The sequence below is a fragment of the Salarias fasciatus genome, chromosome 18 (genome assembly GCF_902148845.1).
Source record: "Salarias fasciatus chromosome 18, fSalaFa1.1, whole genome shotgun sequence".
Lineage (NCBI taxonomy): Eukaryota > Metazoa > Chordata > Actinopteri > Blenniiformes > Blenniidae > Salarias > Salarias fasciatus.
The window spans coordinates 15,365,602-15,389,997 of record NC_043762.1 but is presented as its reverse complement, the minus strand read 5'-3'; the positions used below and the strand labels follow the sequence as shown (position 1 = coordinate 15,389,997).

General features: G+C 44.5%; 1 protein-coding gene across 4 annotated transcripts in view; it reads right to left on the bottom strand.

Annotated features, from left to right (window-relative positions):
- Positions 1–24,396, bottom strand: part of chd7 (chromodomain helicase DNA binding protein 7) — a 73,696-nt gene that overhangs the window by 14,474 nt on the left and 34,826 nt on the right. For 3 of the 4 annotated variants that reach the window (XM_030114877.1, XM_030114880.1, XM_030114879.1), the window contains 22 exons: positions 21,297–21,441; positions 20,255–20,386; positions 19,711–19,776; positions 18,455–18,510; positions 17,226–17,340; positions 16,824–16,907; positions 16,583–16,720; positions 15,336–15,457; positions 14,470–14,713; positions 12,572–12,748; positions 12,298–12,441; positions 12,074–12,172; positions 11,775–11,961; positions 11,465–11,681; positions 10,172–10,367; positions 9,699–9,866; positions 9,428–9,607; positions 9,208–9,318; positions 7,788–7,999; positions 5,412–5,611; positions 5,155–5,314; positions 2,115–2,204 (listed from right to left, as the gene is read on the bottom strand). In XM_030114877.1, coding sequence (XP_029970737.1) covers positions 2,115–2,204; positions 5,155–5,314; positions 5,412–5,611; positions 7,788–7,999; positions 9,208–9,318; positions 9,428–9,607; positions 9,699–9,866; positions 10,172–10,367; positions 11,465–11,681; positions 11,775–11,961; positions 12,074–12,172; positions 12,298–12,441; positions 12,572–12,748; positions 14,470–14,713; positions 15,336–15,457; positions 16,583–16,720; positions 16,824–16,907; positions 17,226–17,340; positions 18,455–18,510; positions 19,711–19,776; positions 20,255–20,386; positions 21,297–21,441 — 3,243 coding nt within the window. The remainder of the gene's footprint in view (positions 1–2,114; positions 2,205–5,154; positions 5,315–5,411; positions 5,612–7,787; positions 8,000–9,207; positions 9,319–9,427; positions 9,608–9,698; positions 9,867–10,171; positions 10,368–11,464; positions 11,682–11,774; positions 11,962–12,073; positions 12,173–12,297; positions 12,442–12,571; positions 12,749–14,469; positions 14,714–15,335; positions 15,458–16,582; positions 16,721–16,823; positions 16,908–17,225; positions 17,341–18,454; positions 18,511–19,710; positions 19,777–20,254; positions 20,387–21,296; positions 21,442–24,396) is intronic. The other variant, XM_030114881.1, reaches the window with a different exon arrangement.

Sequence of the window (24,396 nt, the reverse complement as noted above, 5' to 3'; positions counted from 1 at the left end):
TTTTCCAGCTAGTTATGGAGAGAAAAGGGTACAATACACAATGGAAGCAGAAAGACAGAGGGTGACAGGAGGAGAGAAGAAACCAGGGAAACAGTCCCTTATCTCTGCAAACAGCAGCATGCCCGGCCTTGGCAACACACACACAAACGCGTGCGCGCCAAGACTGGCATGCTAAATCCCCCTGGCATATGTTGGCACGATGGCACCCCGTATGCTCACGTCTGGCACGCGCTTGCACACACACACACACACACACACGCGCGCGCGCGCACGCACACGGGCCTGTCACCGTAGCCACTGAGTTGGGGGGGAGGGACAGAGGGGGGTGGAGGAGATCAACATGGAGTGCACGTGCTCCACATTATAAATGCATTCACATCTGGGTGGCAGGGTGATGAGAGGGGGGATGGGAGATGATGAGAGACTAAAGTGCACTGCCGAGAGAGAGAGAGAGAGAGAGAGAGAGAGAGAGAGAGAGAGAGAGAGAGAGAGGAGGGATGGACAGATGGCAAGAAAAGTGTGGTGTGACAGAGAAAAAGATGGTGGGAGCAGCGAAGGAGCTGTCACGAGGAGATGAAGGAGCGCGTCAAGGTGAACAGCGCGGCTAACCTTCAACATCGACGCCGCTACTCTCCGGCGCCTTGCGCCAAATCATAATGGGCAATGAGCTTGTCAAAAAAAAAAAAAAAAAAAAAAAACTTCTAAATGGGTCAAACTGTGATCGAAAAGCTTCATTTCCCCTGATGAAGGAACTGCGTGTTGTGTCTGTCAGAATAGGGAGAATCCTGCCAAAGAGGCCACTGGAACAGACTAAAATATACTTAAGTAATTATTCATCACACGCTCATATAAATATCCGCCTCTCAACTCACTTTCATAATGCGTTCAATACATTAAGCCTTTCCAGCTGGATTTTGTTTTCTAGGAAAATTGTTGTGCTGCATGGGGTGGTGTGTGTGCTCGCGTGTGTGTGTGTGCGTGTGTATTTTGTAACATGGTACAGTGGGTTTGTCTTTTTTAGGTCAGTTACTGCATGTTTACCAATAAAACACATCAAATCCAAATTTTATCAGGCCCCGCTTCAACATTTCTACGCCTCTGTGAGACCCTGCCAATCAGTAAGAAACAAATTAAACTGTTCTTCTCTTTTTATGGTACTGTCTAACTTCCAAATCAGTGAAACTTCAGCTGCCCGCTGTTTGTTGGTGCGGACATGTTCTGCTCAGCATCGGATTGTAAATAAGTCCTTTCATTATCTCGGGCTGTTTTCATTATTGTCGCATTACAAGCAGCATCTACTGATTTGAGCATTTTGCAGACATAGTTATTAAATTATCTTAAAATATTTTTTTTTTTTTAAAAATCTAATAAAATAAAAACATTTCTGCACAATTTAAAGACACAAACATCGGCTTTGAAAATATATTTCTTGTATTAAATGTCCTAAAAAACAATGTCTGATGTTAAATTCTTAGCGACCGAAGACCACCTCTTAATTATAAGCCTGAATCCAGGAAACATTCAAAATTTCAGTTCAAGTGCACAAACACAAAAGAAAACTAGTTCAAAGAAAACCACAAAACGACCCGAAAATGGAGACGTAGAGCGGCACAGCGTGGTGATGCTCAGAACGATGCCATGGCTTCTGGTTGACAGGGTTAATATGCAAATAATCACTGTGACCCAAACCTTTCTGGATTTCAACATTTTCAAGTGTTTTGAGCTGCACGGCTTTACAAACAGAAATGTTGATTGGTGGAACTATCGGTGAAGGGAAAATGTTTTGAAATCAGTTCTTAAATTCTAGGCCCGAGTCTTTGAGTTTTACAGACGTCTGTTCAATATGAGCACGTCTCTGAACAAAAAGCACAACCGTGTGGTTTGGATCAGTGATGCAGAGCAGGAAGCACGGTTCAAGTCGCTGTATTTCTCTGCACGTTTCAACTGAAAACTGAAAGTCAGATTCTGTATACTTAAAATAAAAAAAGAAAAAAAAAAAAAGGGAAAAAGCACAAACAGAGGCCTGAAAAATGAAGCGATTCACTTAAAAATGAAAGTAAAAACATGCCTCATCTGAGACGAGAGAAAGCGTGAAAGCCGGGGAATCTGCTCACCTCGAGTCCCCTCCGTCCAGGATGCGCTCGGCCTGGTCTCCTATGACTTCCTGACGCAGATAATACAGCATTCTCACTCTCAGCAGCACTCTGAAACAAGGAGGGGGAAAGTCAGTTCAAGATGATCTCAAGTCCGTTTCAAGTTTCCAACATTACGCAGAACTCTATCCATTCGTTTCTCCATCAGTTAAATAGCTGCATAAATGTCAAACAATAATACTGTAACTTAACCTTTTATGGAGAATTCTCAAAATATTATGGGAACAAAAAATTTTTACAGCAGGATAAATAGTTTTTTACATAAGAATTGAATTATAAAAACAAAATGCCGGACTCTAACGGGTGAAATTTAATCGGTAAAAACTAGTGAAATTGGTGAAACTCATGTGTGAAGTCGGAATTTCCACCATCGAAATCAAACCGCTAAAGAGGTTTCACTCCGAGAGGAAGCCCTGATAAGACCGTTCGCAGCGGCGGGATTTTACTGGGGGGCGTGCTGTAAACTAAAAGAAGGGGGTCATTTCTTTGAAGACTGTGGAAGGGGGTCGGGGATCTTTGATCTTAAATTACTCGGATGGATAATGTCCCGAGGTTTTCTGCTGCTGAAATACTGCTGCTAAAAACTATAATTCATTACTGTGCCCCAGCGTTCTGTACAGCCGCTGTCAAGAGGGTGGTCATCTTCTCTGGATACAAATTACAGATGTTCGGCATCAGGATTTGCTTGGAGTGTGTCGCCCTTCCCCGGTTAAATGAATCACTTCAGTCAGAGAGAGCAAGAGTCAGATTTGATCTTGTGACATTGGAAACGCCGCTATCTGGGAGATCTGCTTCACTGTAAACATTTGTCACCAGATTTGTCACCAGGATTTAATGCCAGTAAAGGCCTTTGGAGCAGAAGACCGAGAAGGAGAGGAGAGGGAGAGGAGGAGGAGGAGGAGGAGTAGAGAGGAGGGGGCTGGGAGGAGGAGATGAGTGGGAGGAGTAGAGAGGAGAAGAACTGAAAGGACGGAGCAGTGCTGGATGGGAGGGAACAGAAAGTTTGGAGAGGCCGTGAAGAGAGGGGGAGGGTATAAAGACAGTCATTTGCAACTCATTCTGCTGTGTGTGTGTGTGTGTGTGTTGATGGCATCACAAGTTGCAGTGTGTGTGTGTTTGTTGGCAGGCTGTGTGTGCTCATCCATCAATGTGCCAGGCCTGATTAGCCACACAACGCTGTGCTCCAGCCTAGCAGATGGCACCACATAATCACCCCCAAGTGTGTGTGTGTGTGTGTGTGTGTGTGTGTGTGTGTGTGTGTGTGTGTGTGTGTGTGTGTGTGTGTGTGTGTGTGTGTCTTTCACCCACTTCCAACAGGTCTGCCTGCCTAGCACCTGGCCTGGCACACAGCCAGACACACACACACAAATACGCACACACACACATATACGCACACACAAACAAACAAACTTCCCCCTCAAGAAGAAAAAGAAAAAAAAAAAAAAAAAATCTTGGAATTGAATGTGGAGGGCAAAGAAGCATATCTGCCCGGCGACAGGAGAGACCACGGACCACAGACAGGAGTGTGTGTGTGTGTACAAATTTAAGGTCTGTCCTCACAATATGTATTCGATAGATTCAATGAAATGAAAAGAGCGCAAAACATTTTGTCACTGGATCAAAAATCTGTACACACACTCACACTTAGCACTGCGAAACCCAAAAGCAAGACAAGTCAGCAACCTCACAGCCGTTTAATGAGCGAGATGGAAACGGCATTGACCTTCTCATACAAATGTTCTCTTCAGCTGCCTCCACTTCTTTTTCAAAGTTTTCCCGCCACGTAGATTCATCATCAGCTCTCACAGTTTGAGCAAGAGACAAAAAATCCCCGAAAAACCAAAAACACCCAAAGCCTGTATATGCCTGAGTGCATTAACTGTAACTGCACAAACATTGTTGGGATTGTTGAAACCAGCATTTTTTAAAGCTGAATCCATCGTCCCACATCGCCTCTCGCAAACAAAAGTCGGTACAGAATTAGATTAAAAGCCCAAAACTTACACATCAACACGCTTTAAGATGTTCACGTGGTTTGTAGGGGCTCAAAATGCAGTTTGCATTTGTACAAAACTCCCCATTAAGTATGGAAAAACTTATGCATGCGTGGATTACTTGGAAAATGTGTTAATGTGGCGGCAGTTCACGATTGTCACTGACATTATACTATTTTGACACGAATGAGGGCTGGTTAAACTTCTTGAATTTTTTTTGAGTCTGTACTTCATCAGTATTTGACAAATGTCACATCGACAGCAGACCCGGGTTCAAATCATCAGCTGCCCCCCCACCTCCCAAAAAAAAAAAATTAAACGAACTCAGTGGGCTGCTGAGTCAGTGTGAAAACCACCATAGATGAGGAGGAAGGCAGCCATTCAGCAGGTTGAGTCATAAACTCCAACATCTGTTCCATTTTAAATGCTGAAGCCTGACCTGAGTCTCTCTGATAATACGTCTCATTCTGGTGTTACCTCATGATCCATTAAGACAAGCGCGAGACATTTGCTAAACTGACGTTAGCTGGCAAATGGCACCGAGACGACCAAGGTGGCATAAAGATATGTTTGTTTAGCGAGCTATCGCTACAGAAACAGCTCTGCAACATTCTGCAGTCGCTTGTGCTGCACTTTCTTTGCCCTGTTGGATACTTCGCAGTTTGTTTCATGAGAAAAGCTTAATTTTTTTTTTTTTTTTTTTTTAAATCAACCGATGATTTCTTACAGAGCACAGTGCTGCAGGAAGCAATCCCAATAAATGCAGATCAGCTTAAGAAACCATAAACCCGACTGTACAGGTATTGCGATTGCCAAGAGTGAAACTTCCCAGAAACCACAATGAAACTCAGAAGATACATTTCTTCAGTGTCTCACAGAAACAATCGAGGTGGTCTTAACTCCTGTGCTGGACTGGAAATAAAATAAATCTGTGCTCTCCACAGGATTTCTGTATCTCCACATGTGTCGTCCACAGTGTTTTATGTGAAGGTTTAATGGCGACTTACTTGTTGCAGTGATGCTTCAGGTGTCTCTTGTAGCTGTCCTCCTGCAGCAAGTGGTCAGGATTGCAGCTGGCCAGCCAGTCGGCTCGTGGAAGCTGGGTCGGGAGTGCTTGGGGCTTCCCCTTCTTGCCCTTCCTGCCTCTGGGAACTGGGGTAGAGAGGCCTGGGGGAAAAAGAAAAAAGAAAAAAAAAGAAAAAAAAGGCAGTGAGGGCAGAAGTTTCATTTTTATATGCCGTTTCTGCACTGTGTGTGGCATTACCAGAGTGGTTGGTTAGCGTCTTGGTGGTTCCGTCTTCGCTTGGTGTGATCAGATCCCAGATGAAGCTTTTGATGTTTTCGTCTCCGCGGTAATGCAGCAGGCAGTAGGCCAGCAGCGCCCTGCAGATCGTCTCCACGTCGGCCTCCTTCAGGGGGCGCTTGAAGCGACCGTGAGCCAAGATGTCACTCCATCTACCCCACCTATAAGGAAAGAGGAAAAGAACCAGCACGTCAGTGTATGTGTGCACGTATTCAGCACCGATCCTGCAATACTTAATAAAACCAAAATAAAAACATCTTTTACTATTCATAGAGCCTGTGCACATCAGCAAAAACATTTGATTGCTCAATTGATCGATAAATCACGGAATAATGATCAGCACGTATTTATAAAATGCCAACAACAAAGGTGATTATTGTTTCACTCCCTTGCATAATATTTTTCTTGATGTTGAAGCTGATTTGTAAACTATACATTACAAACAGAAAAAAAAAGTGTCAGAGCAAAGCAAACTAAAGCAGCGTGTTTTCCTTGAACGTCAGTAATTGTGCTTCTCGTCTCAGACGTTCTACTGTGCACGGCAATTATTTCACTAAGTTAGCCAGACAGGTTGTAATTCTGCGCTACAGCATTTAATGGCTCATATGACCCTGATCCATCATGAAAATACACAAGTACACATCAGCGAGTCTCCAGCACGCACAGACGCACGCACGCGTGTTGGGTTCTCATTATATTGCACATTTTTACCAGTCTGCTGATTTAACCGTTACTGGCACCCTAACTAGTGCCACATGGGCATCCGTGTGTGTGCGTTCATGGCTCACAGCCCATCTCCTCCCCTCTCCCACCACCAGCGCGAGAAGCAGGCGACCCTGAAGGCTGATGTGGTGCCCGAGATCCTTCAGACTGTCTAGTCCTCCGCTAAAATTTTCTCCACCGCCCCGTCCCAATATTCAGCGAACCATGTCAGCCAGTGTTACGATGAACCTTTTTAGAGAGGGTAAAATGGTGAGCGAGGGCGAGGGAGGGAGGGAGAGATGGATGATGGGAAAAGACAACAGCGCACTGAGTGGAGGGGACAGGCCCAGTCAGACAGTGTGTTTTTGTGTCCTACAGCCCCGGGCCACGAGACTAGACTGTAACAATAACAACGCTGACATCTCACTAGCACCACTGTTCTTCTTGCACACACACGTCACGCAAGTCAGCCATGAAAATGGACGGGACCCGCCGGATAATCACTATCTGTAGTAAGTGTGTCAGTTGGTATCATGCACTTGTGTTTGTGACTTTACTGGCTGTTAATGAGCACGAGCAGAACTTGAGTTAAGGTGTTCAGCAAAGATTGACAAACACTCAAATGAAGGGGTCTGTGCAAACTAATCGGCACTGGAGGATGCACCTGAATGTCATATTTACAGAAAAAAAAAAAAAAAAAAAAACGCAGTTCGAAGCTAAATTAAAAAATAATGCATGCATGCAAAGTGAATTTCATGGGATTTAACCTGTGTGTGAGTGTCTGAGGCAGGCTTAAAATAGTGAATTGTGTGTATGCGAGCTAAACGCTTTGCTCTCCAAGGCCACTTTGTGCGCATCAGAATAAGCACGCCGGGAAGTCTGCACACGTGCGCGAGCGTGTTTAGAGACAGCGCTGATTAGTGGCTGTGTGTGTTAATGGCCTTGACTGCAGAGATTTCTGTCTACTAAATCACTCCATGTGCAGGTCTGCATCCATTACCTAGTGTGCTCTTTTACACACAGATGCACACATTAACTGAGCGATGAACTCCATCCACCAGCCTGACTGCACCTCCACCGCAAACTAAACTGGACTTCCTTCTCCTTGCATGTATTTGGGGTGTTTAGGTCTGTAAAATTGTTTTTTTTTGTTTTTTGTTGTTGTTGTTAAAGATAAATGATGATCATACATATTTCAATTCAGATTTGTTGTCATGATACAAAGCAGAAGAAGATGCTTTCCTTCATTTCCAGCCTTTAAAGCGTCTCCTCGTTCAATGTACATAATTTGGAAAAAGTGAACCTCTCAGCAAGACACCCCTGTTAAACAGTCACCATGGTGCTCTAAATATCACCATCAACAGAGCAGGCCTTTTCAATTGGAATACAATATTCCCTCATTGTAAAACCTAAATCAACCCATTAAGGCCCAGAATAAAATTTGCATGTATGATTTGTCCCACATTTCTGCAAATTAGGGTGCATTTTAGTAGAAAACAATGGCAATATTTAAAATGCATTTAGGTCACATCAGACTCTAAAAGGAAAATCATATTTGTGTTTCTCTGGGTTCTATTATGCAAAAAAAAAAAAAAAAAAAAAACTCAATCTTTCAGTATGAATTCTGCAACACACCCATAGACCAGCAGGTTCTTCTCCACTCTGAAGCACTCAGACCGGGGATAGCCCTGGGTCTTGTCTTGGGGCCGCCGTGGCTTGGTTGAGGGTTTGCTCGGCTCGTCCTCGTCGCTCTCCAGCTCCGAGAACTCCAGCATCTCTTCCTCTTTCACGCTGCTATAGTGGCGCGTCTGCTTCCTCACCCTTGGCGTGTCGATAACCAGCGTGTTCTGCAGATAAAATTCAACAAAGAGGCTTCAGACGAAGTACTTTTAGAGCTTCTATTCATTCAGGTATTAACTTTGCCCCCCCTCTTTCTTCACTGGAAGCTCAATTTCCTTTACAGATGGTGTCAAATCTACCCATAACAATATGCAAAGTACCTTCTGTTTCATTCCCCTGAAGTGGCCTATTTATAAATACCTTGTACATGCTGACTTCTGTGACTCGCGTGAACCCTGCGAATGCACGGCATCCTCAGGACCAAATCTGATTAATTGGATATTTGGCCCCACGTTTCATTCCTGATACTGAGAAAATTGCCGCCTAGCTCAAACATAAACTGGCATTAATTATGTTGTCTAATGAATTACATTTTTGTTCAATTAATTTGATTTTTTCCCCCCTTCTTGCGATTCCATTAATATGCGCAAACAGGGCAGTAGTTAGTTCCACAATTATCACAGAGTGCTGCAGTCATTTCCATTTTAACATCACACAATAAGAAATCCCAGGGGAGCGGCCCGTATTCAGGCTCGTAGAGCTGGATTAAGTGTTCCAGTGGAGGGCCCTCCACAAGAGAGGCAGCAGAGAAGAAGCCATCAGCAGAGAGAAATATACAAAGAAAAAAAAAAAAAAAAAAAAAAGCTGGGGATATAGAAAAGGAAGGGAAACAGGAATTTAAAGATGCTGGTTAGCAGAGCGCTGAATGTGTGCGCAAGAATGTGACGGTGGTTGTGTTTCTGTGTGTGTGTGTATGTGTGAGCACTAGCCTAAGTGATATCTCTGTACCCTCCAGGCATCTGCGCTCTGTTAAGTGGAGCTAAGCAGCTTACTCTCTCTCGCTCAAACACACACACGAGAGCAGGGAAACATGGGTAATTAAGGAAGAGAGGAGATTCCCAACTGTCAATATTAATCTCCCTCCCTTTCTCTCTCTCTCTCTGTGCTCCCCTCCTGTCCTCTGTCTCACATTTTTCCTCCTAGTTTGTGGTGATAGCACTGACTAATTACCTTCACTAGCCCTGTTTTCATAAGGGGATCACCAAGACCATGTGTGCTTGTAAGACTATGTATACAAAATATTTACATACACTGTGTGATGATTACTTCTCGGTGGCTTTATGGCGACCAACTTGAGTGGATTTTCTAGATTGCAGAATATTATATTTACAGTAACTGTGCGTTGTTTGCATAAGTGTGTGTGTGTGTGTAGTACCCTTCCATTGATGGCATCCATGTCCAACTCTGCCTTCTTGGCCCACTTCTGCCAAAAGTCTGGGTCCTCCAGGGAAATGTCTGTCCGGTTTCCAGTTGCAACAAAACTGGCCTGCAGAGAGACAAAGGAGGTCCTGCTTCAGCTACAGCTGCCGACACAATGCAGCCTTCACACACACACAAAACACCGAGAAGATCAGGTGGGGGATAAAATCGGTCACCTTAGCGAAAGTGGAACCCTTGCCCTCAGACTCAATGGTAATGGTGTGGGTTCGTCTCTGGAGGATCTGGTCGATGTCTTCCTCGCAGAATTTTGAGCCTTCGTCTTCTTCGTCCATCAAAGCTCCGTACGCTCCCTTACGCAGCAGGTCCTCGATCTCCTTCTTGGAAAGCTGCTGGACCTAAAGAAAGAACAAAAACATTGAAATCATTCATCTATGGAGGAGGAAACATAATGGGACAACAGTAAGAGGAGGCCTGACAGAGTCTTACCCCACTGTTGGCGTTCTCCCGTCCGCTCATGCTCTGGAGGACAGCCTTGTCAAGTCCCAGCTTCAGGCTGGCCTTGTCAAACATCTCCCTCTCGTAGCTGTTCCTGGTGATCAGGCGGTAGATCTTGACGGCCTTCGACTGTCCGATTCGATGACACCTCGCCTGGGCCTGCAGAATGACGCGTTCAGAGATACGGCACAATCCGACAAAACAACTTGGTATTTCTCTCGACGTCTTCTGTTCGCTGTGCAGGAGTGTATTCAGCTGGAGACGTAAGGTTACAGCAGAGGACTAATGACACGGTCCAGTGAACCGGAGTTAAATGTGGCTGGCAGAGTCATTACGTCAAGTGCAGAGAATCTTAGCCTCAAACTGGCCACCCAGAAGGCTGGCAGTGCCCTTCACAGCTCCGCATAAACCACCGCAAACCGAGTGAAAACAAACTGCCGGCGAAGCACAGTGAGGGTTTCTACCTGGAGGTCATTCTGAGGGTTCCAGTCGGAGTCGAAGATGATGCAGGTGTCTGCAGCAGTCAGGTTGATGCCGAGTCCTCCGGCTCTCGTGCAAAGCAGGAAGACGAACCGATCCGAGTCCGGTCTGGAGAACCGGTCGATGGCGGCCTGCCGCAGGTTACCACGGACCCGACCATCGATACGTTCGTAGGGGTATCTGGGCGAAAGGAGAGGAACAGATTTTACTGAATTTTTATTTTCATGCTCGAAAAAGTCAACAATTGCAGCCGTGTTCTTTGAAGAAGACTTTAAGACTCAAGTCTGAGCATATTTTAAAATATCAGATAAAATGAACCCAATGGAATGCAGATCCTCTCTTTGCTCGGTCGTGTTTCAACCATCTCAACCTGCTGTTGATAAGCTGCTCTCAGTTTTGCCAGTCTGGCTGTTCAGTGCAGCATCTCGTTGCATATGCGAGCATCTGAGTTGGCAAAATACACAGAGCCGCTAAGCTTATCGGATCCTGTTATCTCTGCTCTTTGTTTCTTATTACCAAAGCTTGGTGTGCAAAAAAATTCAGCGAGCAGTTTGTCATTCGCACCCAGATGGAGTTGCTGCTAGTCTAAGGTTTTCATGTGGGCTCCAGTTCAAAATGGAAAAATATTCCAGCTACTCCTAACCGACATTAATAATGAGTAAATTAATGGCGGGTCAGAATACAAAACTGCTTGACAGTTTGTTTTCCAGATATCATTTCTGTACCAAGTTGAAAACCAGTTTTGCTGAGAGAAAACATTTTCCAAACCAAATACGGTGTGCAAAATTTTGGCAGTTTGCAGTGTTTGTTTCAGTGTGCCAGATACACATTTAATCAACTCTGCATATTTTCTGCTGCAATTCAAACAACTTTGAAGATGAGATTCTTATTTAATTTTCAGGTGCAGTTTGAGCTGGACAGCTGTGTAACTAACCCAATGAAAAACATTTGTGTTCTTCCCATTATGACCGCAAAGTGCTTCTCCCTCTACAGAAAGATTCAACATCATTTTTAGCTTTTCAACATGTATTTATAGAGATTCTGGTGTATTCTTGTGTTTTTTTCCACAATAGCGTGGCACAAACCAAAAGAGGAAGTGTGCATGTGTGTGTTGCAGCAGATCTCATTGGGTTAGGGTAAATCCAAGAGTTAAATCAGTCAGAGTCCCAATTATGAAAAGAAAAAGAAAAAAAAAAATCTTCCGTCCAGGGACAAGAATGCTAATGATTTTAGCCTTTGTAGGCTTTGCATAAATGCTAATTTGTGCTTATTCTCACCGCTTCTGGATGAGGTAGTCCTCAAGGATGTCCAGACAGCGAACCATCTGACTAAAAACCAGGACTCTGTGTCCACCCGCTTTTAGTTTAGGCAGCAGTTTGTCAATGAGCACCAGCTTGCCGGCGGCCTGGATCATAGCTTGGAGGGCCATGTCCGGCACGTCTGCTCTGCCGCCGTGGGAGTCCCTGAACTCCTCAATGATCTTCTCTTCAGCGCCTAGAAAAGAAAGGGGAGTCTGATTAGAGAGAGAGAGAGAGAGAGAAAGAAAAGCACTGATTTCATACGTTGAGCGGAGGGTTGAGTGCGCACCATTAATGAGGTAGGGGTGGTTGCAACATTTCCGCAACTCCATCATGGTGTTGAGGAGGTTGGGGACGCTTGCTCCTCCGCCGCCACTGCCTCCCCCTCCTCCTCCTGCACCTCCTTTGGACAGGAAGGAGAAATTCTTCTCCAGGATGGCCCGATAGTATTTCTTCTGGATGTTGGTCAGCTCCACCTGAGAACAAAAAATTCAGTCACTTGGTCAGTGAGGCATATATATTTTGTTTCCTACCTGATTGACAAGTATATTAAAGAGTTGTGACACTTCCTGCAGAAATTAATTTTACCTCAATGATGGTCTCTTCTTTGGGGGCCAGGTTCTTTTCCACATCCTCCTTCAGTCGTCGCAGCATCATGGGTTTCAGAATGCCCTGCAGTTTCTGAACCTAGTACAACAACACACAGGCATTTTGTTTTTTTTTTTTTTATAATGTAGCTGCAGACATGGGGAAGTAAACAAAGACACCGCCACACCTTCCTGTTTCCGTAGTATCAAAGCAGCTCTCGTTACCTGTTCTTCAGTCTTAAGATCTCCAAATTCAGTCATGAACGTCTGCTCTGATGGGAATCTCTCAGGCTCCAGGAAGTTGAGTAAGCTGAAAAGCTCCTCCACGGTGTTCTGGAGAGGAGTTCCGGTCAACAGAACTTTGTGCTCCTGGAGGAGGGAGCGGAGACAGGAAAGACAAATTTAGAGTTTCTATAACTGAAAGCAGGATGTCTGAACAGATCCTGAACAACTGAGGAAGAGGCTGATACGCAGAAACAAAGTGCAGCACATCACTCACCATGTCCATCATTTTGAGTCCTTCCAGCAGCTTGCAGTTTCGATTTTTGAGGCGGTGCGCCTCATCTATCACCACGCAGCGCCACGGGATGCCGCGGAGCTCCGGACAGTCGGCCAGAATCATTTCAAAGGTTGTGATCACCGCGTGGAACCGATACACTCCCTTTATTACCTTACCCTGGAGCAGCGAAAAAAAAGAGGAGGAAAAGCATGAAGGTCAATAGGAAGAGTGTCACCTCTTCATTTATTATCTTGCTCTGTGGATCTCTGAGAGAAATGATTTGTACTGTAAGTAAATGGTGTCAAGTGTGGCCACTGCAGCTGTGTGACAACTAAAATCCAAAGGTAGCTCTGGTATGTGCTATTTTAGGTTCACATTGTCCCAGCAATTTGTGCAATTTGCATCTAAAAAAATAAAACAATCCTTTGAAGCATACCGTTTCTTCCAGACCATTAAAGAACCCTAAATCAACCACAATCAATCTTCCGTTGTGTGTATTCGATGTAAGTGGTGGGAGATATAAGAACACAACGCTCCTTAATGGCGACCTTGCGGATTACCTCTGCCTGGATTAGGAACAAGCAGCTAGCAAGCACACTGCTACTCCAGCTTATTTTCTTCATGTGCTCGCTGTGGCGAAGGTTACACTCAGAGATGTTAGCAGCACTGTGGAATAAGAGCTTACGGAGTATGGCTTACAGCTACAGGACTGTAAAGAGCTTATGCAGCAGAGGAGCAATGTCCATCCCCAGCCGGCTGGAGATTTCCCCTCGACTGAGGAGGTGTTCAGATTTGCTGACTGTCTCACACAGGAGCATCTAGTTTCCTCCGCCCACTGAGTGCCCACATGATCCTCACGGAGAGAAAGTGTAATGGAAAATACAAGCGCTAATCTCATGTCTGCTTTAGCTGTCTGTTTAACCCGTTACCTGCTAATTGTGTCAAAACAAACATGCTTTACAGATTCCTGGGAGGACGCCAAGTTTTTTTTTTTCCTTCCTTCTTCTTCTAATGCCTTCCCAGAAACATACAAATATTTGTGAGTCATGTTCAACGAACTAAAACTAACAGCCCAACCCTGCCCAGCATTCAAAAACTTGACAAACTGACTTTATAGCTTTGAAATGACTGTGAATTTTGTAGGTTTGGTCACTGGACGTGTCGGTCCACACACACTCAGAGAACTCATGCAATACATTTTATTGTAGAATGGCTGAGAAAAGGCCACATTCAACTACCGGTTTCTCGTTCAACAAAGAAAAGTTGATCTAAAAGCTAATAGGTGAACACAGCTCTGTATCACAGTAAGTACTAGAACTATGCCCATTTTGATCAATCAAATCATCTACTGGAAGTGGAATACTCCTGTATTCTGTGGCTGTATCTCATCCAAACAGCTTGTTTCACACCAAGTAGAAGTTCGCAGAGAGTTAGTGTTGTGCCCAGTCTCAGTGTTACATCTATAAAGACTTTTTTAGATCAGTGCAATGTTAAAATTCAGTGCAAAGCAAATTCATAACTGGTGTGCACTAAAAGAACAAACTTCAACACTATTTTTCATTATAAAACACAGGAAGAGCAAATTAACACACATTTTACCGACAATATTTGCGCCAGTAGCAGATTATTGTACTAATTCTTTAAGCCAAAGCACCACTCAACTTACAAACGAAGAAATAGTTCATTTTCTGCACTTCACACTAAGCATTCAAATGTTTAAGAGTCTAAATTGTGAGTGTGTCACTGTTGCATGTTAGAAGTCTCATTTATTCCTGCATGCTATTTTACTTTTGCCAATGTGACCAACTTGTTTGCAACTGAACCCTCAAAAAGTAATAGTCAATGTATAATTCTCAACTAAAAGGCATGGATGATGTTTTCATGAGCGGTCCTTTTACCTGTGCGTCTCTGTAGTACATCTCGTATGCCTGAATGGTCTTCCGGCTGGCCTGGCTGCCATGGTAGACCACCACGTTGAGCTCGGTCCAGGTCCTGAACTCTCTCTCCCAGTTGGGAATGGTGGAAAGCGGGGCGATGACCAGGAACGGCCCCTCAATGCCCTTCATGTAAATCTCGTAGAGGAATGTAATGGACTGGATGGTCTTCCCCAGACCCATCTCGTCAGCCAAGATACAGTTACGTCTGTGGGGACAGATGACGTGGAGCCCAGTTAGAGGCTGAACCCTCTGTGGCCCTCATGTAAAATTCCATGACTTTTACATGACTCAAGTCAACAGGCTTCCATGAGCAACAGGCTTTTCCCTCCTGGTTTATTAATGCTGCTTTTCCAAAGGGGCGAGGCAAAGTATTTTCCATTTGAGTGATCTAATGCAAAAAACGTGGGTGACAAGTCGGAAAATGGCTGGAGAAGTGACCCGCTTGACATCCTTAGAGGTTTGACTGGATTCTTCCAATATGTGACTGATATTTTAAAGAAGCAGAGAGAACTGCGACTCGCTTGCAAACAGATTTGTGAAGCAAATGAAAAGCAGACAGACATTTTAATGTACTCGCATTTTAATTTGATTCTATTTGTGCTTGTGAGTGGAGATCTTAGTCTAGAGGCTCTTATGGTACTGAAGGAGCATACATTTCAGGCATGGATGGCGCCAAAGGGAAAACTTAAACAGCAGTAAGCCACAGGGCCACTTAATGTTCACTTTAATGTCCACTTAAGCCTATTAAATGAGGTGCTATCACATGCACAGGCCGACAGTAGCAGTTAGGGACTAATTCTAACAAAATACAATTAATAGTGACTTACGAGTTGTACCAGTTGAAGGTTAGCCAGTTGAGGCCTTCGAGCTGGTATTCCCTGAGTGCGTTGCCGTTTCTGTATTCCCTGGAGCCCTCCTGCTTTTTCCAGTCGGCTGCAGGAGGTCGATCCTTCACACAAGGAGAAATTATTTCAGGGTATTAAACCACAAAGATTCAAATCAAACGGATGTGTTCGTGAACTTAAACCGGAGTTCAAAGCCATGAGTAAAGATGACAGAGCTAATTATCTGAACGATTTAATGAATTCTAACGAGACTGATTAGTATTTTTTTGTTTAAATGTTCTTGCAACAATGTTAAGAAACACCTTCAGGTTACAGTGACTGAAATTTCTGTTTACATATGTTTGGTGTTTTAGACACGCTTTTTCCCAAACTCCAGTTTACAGTAAACAAGGACTTTTTCCAGTGTAAACATGTGACTCAAATGAGCTTTATGCGCCGACAGCTGAGGGTGTTAGAGGCAGCACGACGTTTAACTTTCCTGTTATGCTCCGATGCGGAGAAAAACAGGCGTATTCCTGAGCAATAATGACGCGGTGCATGTCACAATACAGTCACAATGCAGCTAAAGTGGCTTAATTCTTATAAGATGACCCTGGAAGACCAGGGTGGCTCTAAATGAAGTAACCTTCAATCTTTCATATGTATTTCAGCAGTATCAGGATCTGATATATGGGACACTGTCGAAGTTTTGGGGAGGAAAAAAAAAAAAAAAAAAACTGTGGCATTGACACTCAGGGGAAAATGGATGTCTGCTGGAAATTGGCTCAACAGTCCGAGTCCATCTTTTGAACTCCACACTGTGCAGGAAACTAAAAATAAAACCGCCTCCAAATACTGCCGCTGTATGATGGAGCATTTCTACCACTGCCCTTAAGGAGAAACAGTAGGCAGTAGTTAAAAAAGATGGACACACAGAGAGGAAGGGAGTGATGGAGGGAAAGACCACAGCCAGTCAGCTGCTTCTGTTCAGCATTAAACACACTGTTAGTGGTTTGGCCTGGCCACAAGAGCAGGGCGTGTGTGACTGTGTGTGTGAGTGAGTGTGTAAGACCACAAGAACGTGGCCCTGTGGAGAGCAGTTAAGGGAGCTGTAAATCTGGAGGAGGAAGGCTCAGGCAGCAGGCCAACACACACAAACACACACATGCACACGCCTACTGGGAGGAGGCAAGAAGACAGATAGCACCCGGAGAAAGACGGAGCGTCGGCGGGTGCGCGCGGCTACTCACCACTCTGTTAGTGTTGGGTGTGCGTGCTGCTATGCGCTCATATTCGTCTATTTTAGACTGGTCTATGTCGGCCTTCAGCTCCCAGGTGGAGTCCTCGTAAGGCAGACTGCACCATTTCACCAAATATAAGGTCACCGTCTGCAGATGAACGGGAGCGGAAGGGAGTCTGGTGAGTGTGTGTCACATGAAGAGGGCTGCAAAGAGATGGAGGGGCCGGAAGACATGAAAGAGATCAAAGTACCTCTCCGTTTTCATCTGTGCTCTCTGAAACGTCCAGGACACGGTCCACCTCCACGTAGTCCGGGTTAAAAGGCTCATCATCCATCTGGAGAGAAAACAACAGCGGTTGAAAAATTAAAAAGCATTTCCTTGTGTTTCCAGGATTATGCATGACTCTCCAACAACTTCTGTTGCCCATGGGAGTTCAAGGTTCAATAAGCCAGTGCGCATCCATCTCAAGTAAATAAAGATAAACATGGGAGAGCGGGTATCCAAGTCAAGTAACATATCTGGTTCTGACACCTTGAAGTCACAGCCATTACTGTCAGCCAAATGGTTTGACCCCCGTAAGTAGCTTGCTTCATGCAGTCTGAGGTCAGGACATAGATAATGGACTGATTGCAGAGCAGAGCTCAGGACTTACCTCAGTTATAAAGTTGTTGAGCTGTTGCTTGGCCCTAAACCTCTTGATCTTCTGGTGTATTCTCTTGTCCTTTTCCAGTTCCTCCAGGTCTGCCCAGCGGCAGTGGAGGTAGGAGCTGAAACATGAGAAATACGAAGGTGCTTCATGTCAGGCAGCGTTTGAAGCCGAGTGCTGCGACAGACCTGCTGATGCTCAGACTTCAGTGGAGTGAAAGTTTATGTGGGCTGATAAAAGGAAGTGGATGGTGTGATAATAAAAATAATCTGTCATGTCTTCAATCACACTGCTTAATAAATGATTTTGTTTATTTGAGGGCTGTAGGTGGAAGATTCAAGAAGCCGTTTTCTCCCCAAGTGGATTGTGAGACTTGTAACATTGTGACTAAAGTTATTATCGGTCATATCTGTCCCAGAAAATGTACTGACAAGTAAAATATTCTGAAAATAATCACATTTATTGACGACGGTATAACAAATCTGAGTGTTTGTATGATAAAACTGTTTACAATTTGAGCTTCGACTGGCCAGTCTACACATCTGGAGGGGCCTTTAAAAATCTGTTGTCAGCATTTCACACATCAAATCAGCAACAAACACAATAACTGAATAATTGCCGCAACCCTGTGCGGTCTGCCAATATCAAAGGATGCTTATATTACTTATTTAATCAAAGACTGCAGCTGCTGCCGAATGCATACAACAAGCTGATGTGCCATTGTTTCTCCAATCCGACCGCAGCTGTTGCCTTGCAGCTGTGTGTGACGTCACTCGCTAGTTTCACATTAATGCACGCAAAAAACAAGAGAAAATCAAGCCAGTTGAATCAGATGAATGCCGTCATTTAGGAGAGCATCGTTTCGGCCCTGCACAACACCTTCTGCTGCATGCAGTAAAACCACAGCTTGGTGTGTTTAGGCTTGAGGTGAAACCAGAATATCTGTCGTTAAGTTCGGTGTTGAGATTTAAATATTGAGCACGCAGCTTTTCAATGACGACTCATGTTGCTGTTGCAAAAAAATTACCTGCAGAACAAACTGGGTTAAAAACTGAGTGAGATTTGATGGCTACATATTGAGAGCTTTTCACAATTAAAGACCAATGGCCACCCTGGCGTGTGTGTTATAAATAGGTCTAAAGGAAAAATAAAAGAGGAAGCCCTGCTGTGAGAGACAAAAGGGGTGGAGAAGCAAAGGGGGTAAAAAAAAGAAAGAAAAAAAAAATGTTACTCACAAGCCCTTGAACTTGACGTAGAACTCTTCCACCTCCACCTCCTCCCCCGACTCCAGCTGAAAGGGGAAATAACAGGTTAATAATCACAGCATATATAGTGGGCAGATCGAGCAGAAGTGGCTCGTCATTGTTATACAACATGTGGTTGAATTAGTGAAGTGGCACAGAAGGAGCCTGCGTACTCGCCTCACACTGACATGTCAGTCAACACTGAATTCCCACTCTGCTTGACATCTTAACACTGACTGAATCCATTGTTTCATTTATGTCTTGTCCAAATCTGTTATTTATTATTCTGGCCACAATGTAGAGGCCAAACACAATTGAAGCAGGACAAAAAAATAGTTTGAAAATACATAAATTTCAATGTGTTTTCCAGTGAAAATATGAGCGGTTTTAGCTCAAATTCAAGCTTCCGCTCCTTGCTGTGTTTCTCCACACATTCAGTTTGTTTATGAAAAAAAGGAAAATACTGAAACAGTGGCTCTTTTAATCCATTCACTACTCTACTGTAGCTGTAAGACGCGCGTGCACACACACATCCTCCGCCATGCTGCTACTACTACTGTAATGCCATGAATCATCAATCACACACACACTGCCTGAGGAAACGCTAGCTTGGCGTCTGGCGTAGCTAGCGTTGTGGTTTTGGCTGTGTGCCAAGCCCGGGGTCAACTCTGAATGGAGCTGCGCGAGAGCGAGGGTGTCTATGTGTGCGTGTGCACGTGCACACGCACGGGAGGTGGGGAGGGGTGGGGGGGTAACCCATTGGCAGCTGGCGAGTAAAGGAAAGTTGGCTGGTGACTGTATGTGCGTGCATGTGTTGGCTCAGGGATGAGTTTTCTTTAGACAAGGCATATAAAACAAAGCCAGGCCGACACACACACACACATACACAAACACGCACGCACACGAACAGTCATTCAGCAACACACACAGAGTTCCAAGCGCACACACACATTGAAATACAAGAAGTCATGTCTCCGCTTACCAAGTGAATACATTGCATAGACTCTGTGTGTGTGTGTGTGTGTGTGTGTGTGTGTGTGTGTGTGTGTGTGTGTGTGTGTGTGTGTGTGTGTGTGTGTGTGTGTGTGTGTGTGTGTGTGTGTGTGTGTGTGTGTATAATCTGCTTAGGCCAGCTGTGGAGCGGCTAATCAGATGACGTAAAGCATGACTCGGGCCAGTCTGTCTGTGTGTGGATCTCCGTGTGTATTGTGTGTTCAGCGCCTGCCGGGCGCAGCCGTACATCCTACCTGTTTTTTGGAGGTGCGTAAGCCCATGATCTTCTCCACAACAGGCCCCTCAGCCTCAGCCACATCCTGGAGACACACAAGGCACCAAGAGCTAGTCGTGCTGCCGCCTGTCACATGTTTACATATCACCTGTCTGATACCGAAGACTTAAAACACGTTTTCTCTGCATTAAAAATGATGTGGAGGAATCATGGATACACTATGCTTCACTACCTGTATTCAAAATGACATATTTGCTTGAGTTCTTACTACAACACTATGCCAATTCATAATTTTAAGGATTCGGCAGAATCGGTCAAGGCCTTTTTAAAGACTCAAGGATTTACACCCACAGCCTTTTTGGAATAAACCCCATAATGTACACAGATGTAAAAATAAATAAATAAAATAGAAAAAAAAAAAAAAAAAATCTCACCGGAAAAAAATACTTTCTGATCACCAACACAACCTGAGATAGTTACAGGAAGGCTTCTGCCAGGTGAACAGTGAGGCAAAGCCAGACTTAAGTCGATCAGAAAACTCAAAAACAGAAATCTGGCTGCACCTGTTGTTGTGATGAGGCTGATGGGGATTTTGGTGTTGGCGAGTCATCTCCGCTGTCATCATCCTCAGAAATCCTGAACTCCAGATCTTCTGTGTACCTCTTCCTCTTCACCTGGCGGCTGGAACGACGCTTCTGATATGCACACAAAGGAAAAGAAAGGATCCTTGAACAATTTGTTCATCCATGAGGGTTTGATACTCATTCCAGAAAATCCAAAGACATGGCCTGTGAATTTTTTTCTCCCTTATTTTAGATGTTCACGGTGATTCAGGCAAAAGATAAATTCTCTAAATAGTATCTTAGTACTTCAGATTAAATCCAAGGCAGGAAGAAGAACAGGGCCATGTGTGCTTATCGTTTACCGGTTTTTGTGATTCCAAGAAACAGACCTCATTTCATTATTCATTATTCCATTCCATATGGTACAGCACTTTTAGCCATATTGACTTTGAGGACAACATCATCCAATTTGTTGGGCTCAAAATGTTGCCATATTATAAGAGTGGAGACAAAATGTAGCAGGTTGAAGAGAACAGACTGAAAAGGACATGCAGCTGCTAAGTTACTTTCCCATTTGCGATAGAGCTATAACAATTTATGCCGCTTAATAACCAGATGTGACTCTGCTCCTGGTCCACATAATCATATTTGCACACAAAAATTAGCCTGAAGAGGAAGACTACAGTTTGTTTCTCCAAACCACATATATCCAGCATTATATATGTGCTTTGCGTGAAGGCAAAGGAGTTTACTTTTATTTAAAATACAAAATGTGAGTAAATTAAAAAAGTTGATGCAAGATATGAACCTGACAGAGCTTTTCAGCGTGCTCTGCCAACAAGGGACAACACATACACAGCCGACGGCTACAGGCTCAGTGCTTTCCACTTCTACGGGTCGTGACGTTTAAGGGTCTGAAAAATACTTTGTGGCTGCCTACGGTTTGGGAAGTTTGCAGAAACTTTACTTGACATCCAAGCAGCTGCAGTGTCTACAGAAACCTGAAAAGTCCTTAAAAACTTTGTGTTCCAGGGTCTCCCACCTGAACACCATCATCGTCCTCTTCTTCAGGGGGAGAGGGGGGAGGAGACTTCACCTCCACGTCGTCGCTCGCCGATACCTCTCTCTTTCTCTTAGAATCTTTCTTAGCAGCGCTAGAACCGCCCTCTGACTCCACCTTTTTACTGCTGGAGAGAGGAAGAAAGAGAAAAACACAAATTAAATTAACAAATCTTAAGAAAAGAAAGAAAAAGTGTCAAAATGTAACTGAATCAATTTTTTTAGTTACCTCTTTGACAGATTACCAAGGATTCACGTGTGTGTGCATGTGTGAATACATGTATGTGTGAGTGTGTGTGTGTGTGTGTGTGTGTGCGTGTGCCCGAGTCTGTCCCAGGGCGATCGCCATGTTTGATTTACCCATTTAGAAATCATTAGTGTGCCTGAGGCTCTGGCGCACAGGGGGTTAATATGATGAAAGACTGCATGGAGGCACAGGGAGAGGGAGCAAGATAGAGAGATACAGGCACCGAGAGGAAAAGAGAGGGGGGCCCAGGGAAAGAGTGATACAGGGAGGCATGGAGAGAGCAAGACAGGCAGACAGAGGGAGGGCGGGAGAGAGGGGAGGGAGGGAGGGCGGGAGGGAGGGAGGGAGGGAGAGAGGCCCCGGAGAGTGAAGGGGGGAGGGGTTGAGAGGCCCCCAGGCTTCCTCTAATCTCTGGCATGGAAAGAAAGAGGAGCTGGCTCCACTGGTGAGTGTGTGTGCATTCACACCACTGAGGTGAGAGGACACTCAGCATCCCTCTTCTGCCTCTCACACGTCCACTCTCCGCACTCCGTCCTACCAGCGCCGCATCCAGCAACTACAGTGAAGCTCCTCAGGATCAGTAGCGCCTTAGGTTGGATGTTTGCACGAGAGATGTTTACAAAAAGAGCTAAGTTTAGGTTTAACTGGAAAATTCAGCTAAACCAAAAAGTTGAAAAATCAGCAGCATGCATGTAGAAACCGCAGTGCTACTTTTTGACATCACAGGTTAAAAAATAAATTAACAATCTTACAGATGGAATAGGTTTGTGTGTGTGAAGTTTCAGAGTAAAGTCAAACTAAACCTCACACCTGAAAAGCTCCATTTACTCCACACCTGCCCAAGTTCTAAACCGAGCTGCATATGGTCGAAGTCACCCACAGTCTTTGCGAAACTTCCTTTGAAGAGTGTTAGATTTTTTTTTTCCAGCTTTAGGACCTGGAAGTGAAGTGGTTCTGGGGTGACAGTGGGTCAGTTGGCAGAGTGAGTCGTCTGGAGGTTTCAGGTCCGATTCTCCTCATCTCCCCCAGTCTAAGTCCTTGTCTCCATCCCACTGAACCCCAAATTGCTCCCGATGGATTGAACGAGCGTTTTGCATGGCTGCCATCACCATTGGTGTGTGTGAATGGCTGAATGTGATTAACAATGTAAAACACATTTGGGGGCTGCTGAAGCAGAGGAAAAGCGCTATGTAAGTGAAAACTATTTACCATTTACAGTAATGTGGCACCCAAAGAGGGTCTCCATCTCAATGGGGTGGCGTGTGTCCGGGGTAATAGGAAGAGACAGAAGGTTTGTGTTGAGCCTATTTTCACAATGCATGCGTGTCTGTTCATTCTTCAAGATGTTTTGAAAACAACATACCTGCAGAGTTGCCTTAAAAACTGTTGTGCAAGTGTATTGTGAAGAAATCGTGCCGTTTTTAAGGTAGAACAACAAGAACAACTGGGTTTCTCCCCCTCATTTCTTTGCTTATTTCTCATAAACAAAAGATGTACATATCTGTTTAAAAGACATTCTGGCTTTGCAGCATTCTTTTCACATCTGTCTAAAGTTTTGCACATTATTGTAGAAGAGCCTTAGTATCATGTCACTGTTAAAAGGAGAGAGTGAAGCCCAATTCTCTAATGTGATTGCTCCAGGATTCAGCCCAGTCGTAATCATCCTGAATGGGCTTTAAGGGGTCATCCAAGGGCTGGATAAACTTAACACCAGTCACAACTCCAACAAGTCCATTTCTCAGACTTCACTTCAATATGGTTTGAAGACACAATCAACTAAAACGAGCAAAGTAGATCACTTATCACTTGTTTTGGGTTTGTGAAAGCTCCAGATGCTGCCAGACACAAGTGACCAAAACTACTATGCTGGCCGACTTGTGATAAATGCTAGTTGCAGATAAGGGTGCCATCCTACAGTATATCAGGAGGCTTTGATAAGTATGAGGAGGAGGTGCCAGGCTGTGGTTGTAAACACTTCTTCCACATGCTACTGAGATTCCTCTTTAAATTATTAACTTTCCAATGTCTCGCTTTATGAGACTCCAACCACCCAGTCCACTGAACAACAATCAACAGCAAAACCAGACAGCAAAAAAGTCACCCAGAATCTTAGACTTTTTTCTTTTCTTTTTTCTTTTTAAGGGTGTAACCCATTTATTCAGTTCTGTTGCTCACTCATCCCACAAATAAGTTTGTTTTACATCTGTGGCATAATTTACAAGCTTTCCATTCATTCCGCTTTATCCCTTTCGGGGTCGCGGGTGGCTGGAGCCGATCTCAGCTGCTGTGGGCGAAGGCAGGGTACACCCTGGACAGTTCGCCAGTCTGTCGCAGGGCTGACATATATAGACAAACAACCATTCACTCACACATTCATACCTAGGGGCAATTTAGGGTGATCAATTAACCTACCATGCATGTTTTTGGACTGTGGGAGGAAGCCGGAGTACCCGGAGGGAACCCACGCACACACGGGGAGAACATACAAACTCCACACAGAAAGGCCCTGAGCCCCGGCCGGTATTTGAACCCAGGACCTTCTTGCTTCTTGCTTCCTTCTTGCTTCTTGCAAGAGCGCTAACCACTGCGCCACCGTGCGGCACCGTGCGGCCTAACTGGCTTTCCAATGGTAAAAAAAAAATCCTATCAGAATTGCTGAAACAATGAAGTAAACTGGCAAAAAAAAAAAAAGCTTTGTGCGATTTATTCATCAGATCAGAGTACATCACCAAATATCACGAAAACAACTAGTGGCTTCTAATTTCACCTCTAACACATCTTTACTAGTTTTGAGCTTTAAAAGCCATAACCCGTAACTAAGAACTTGATAACTTGG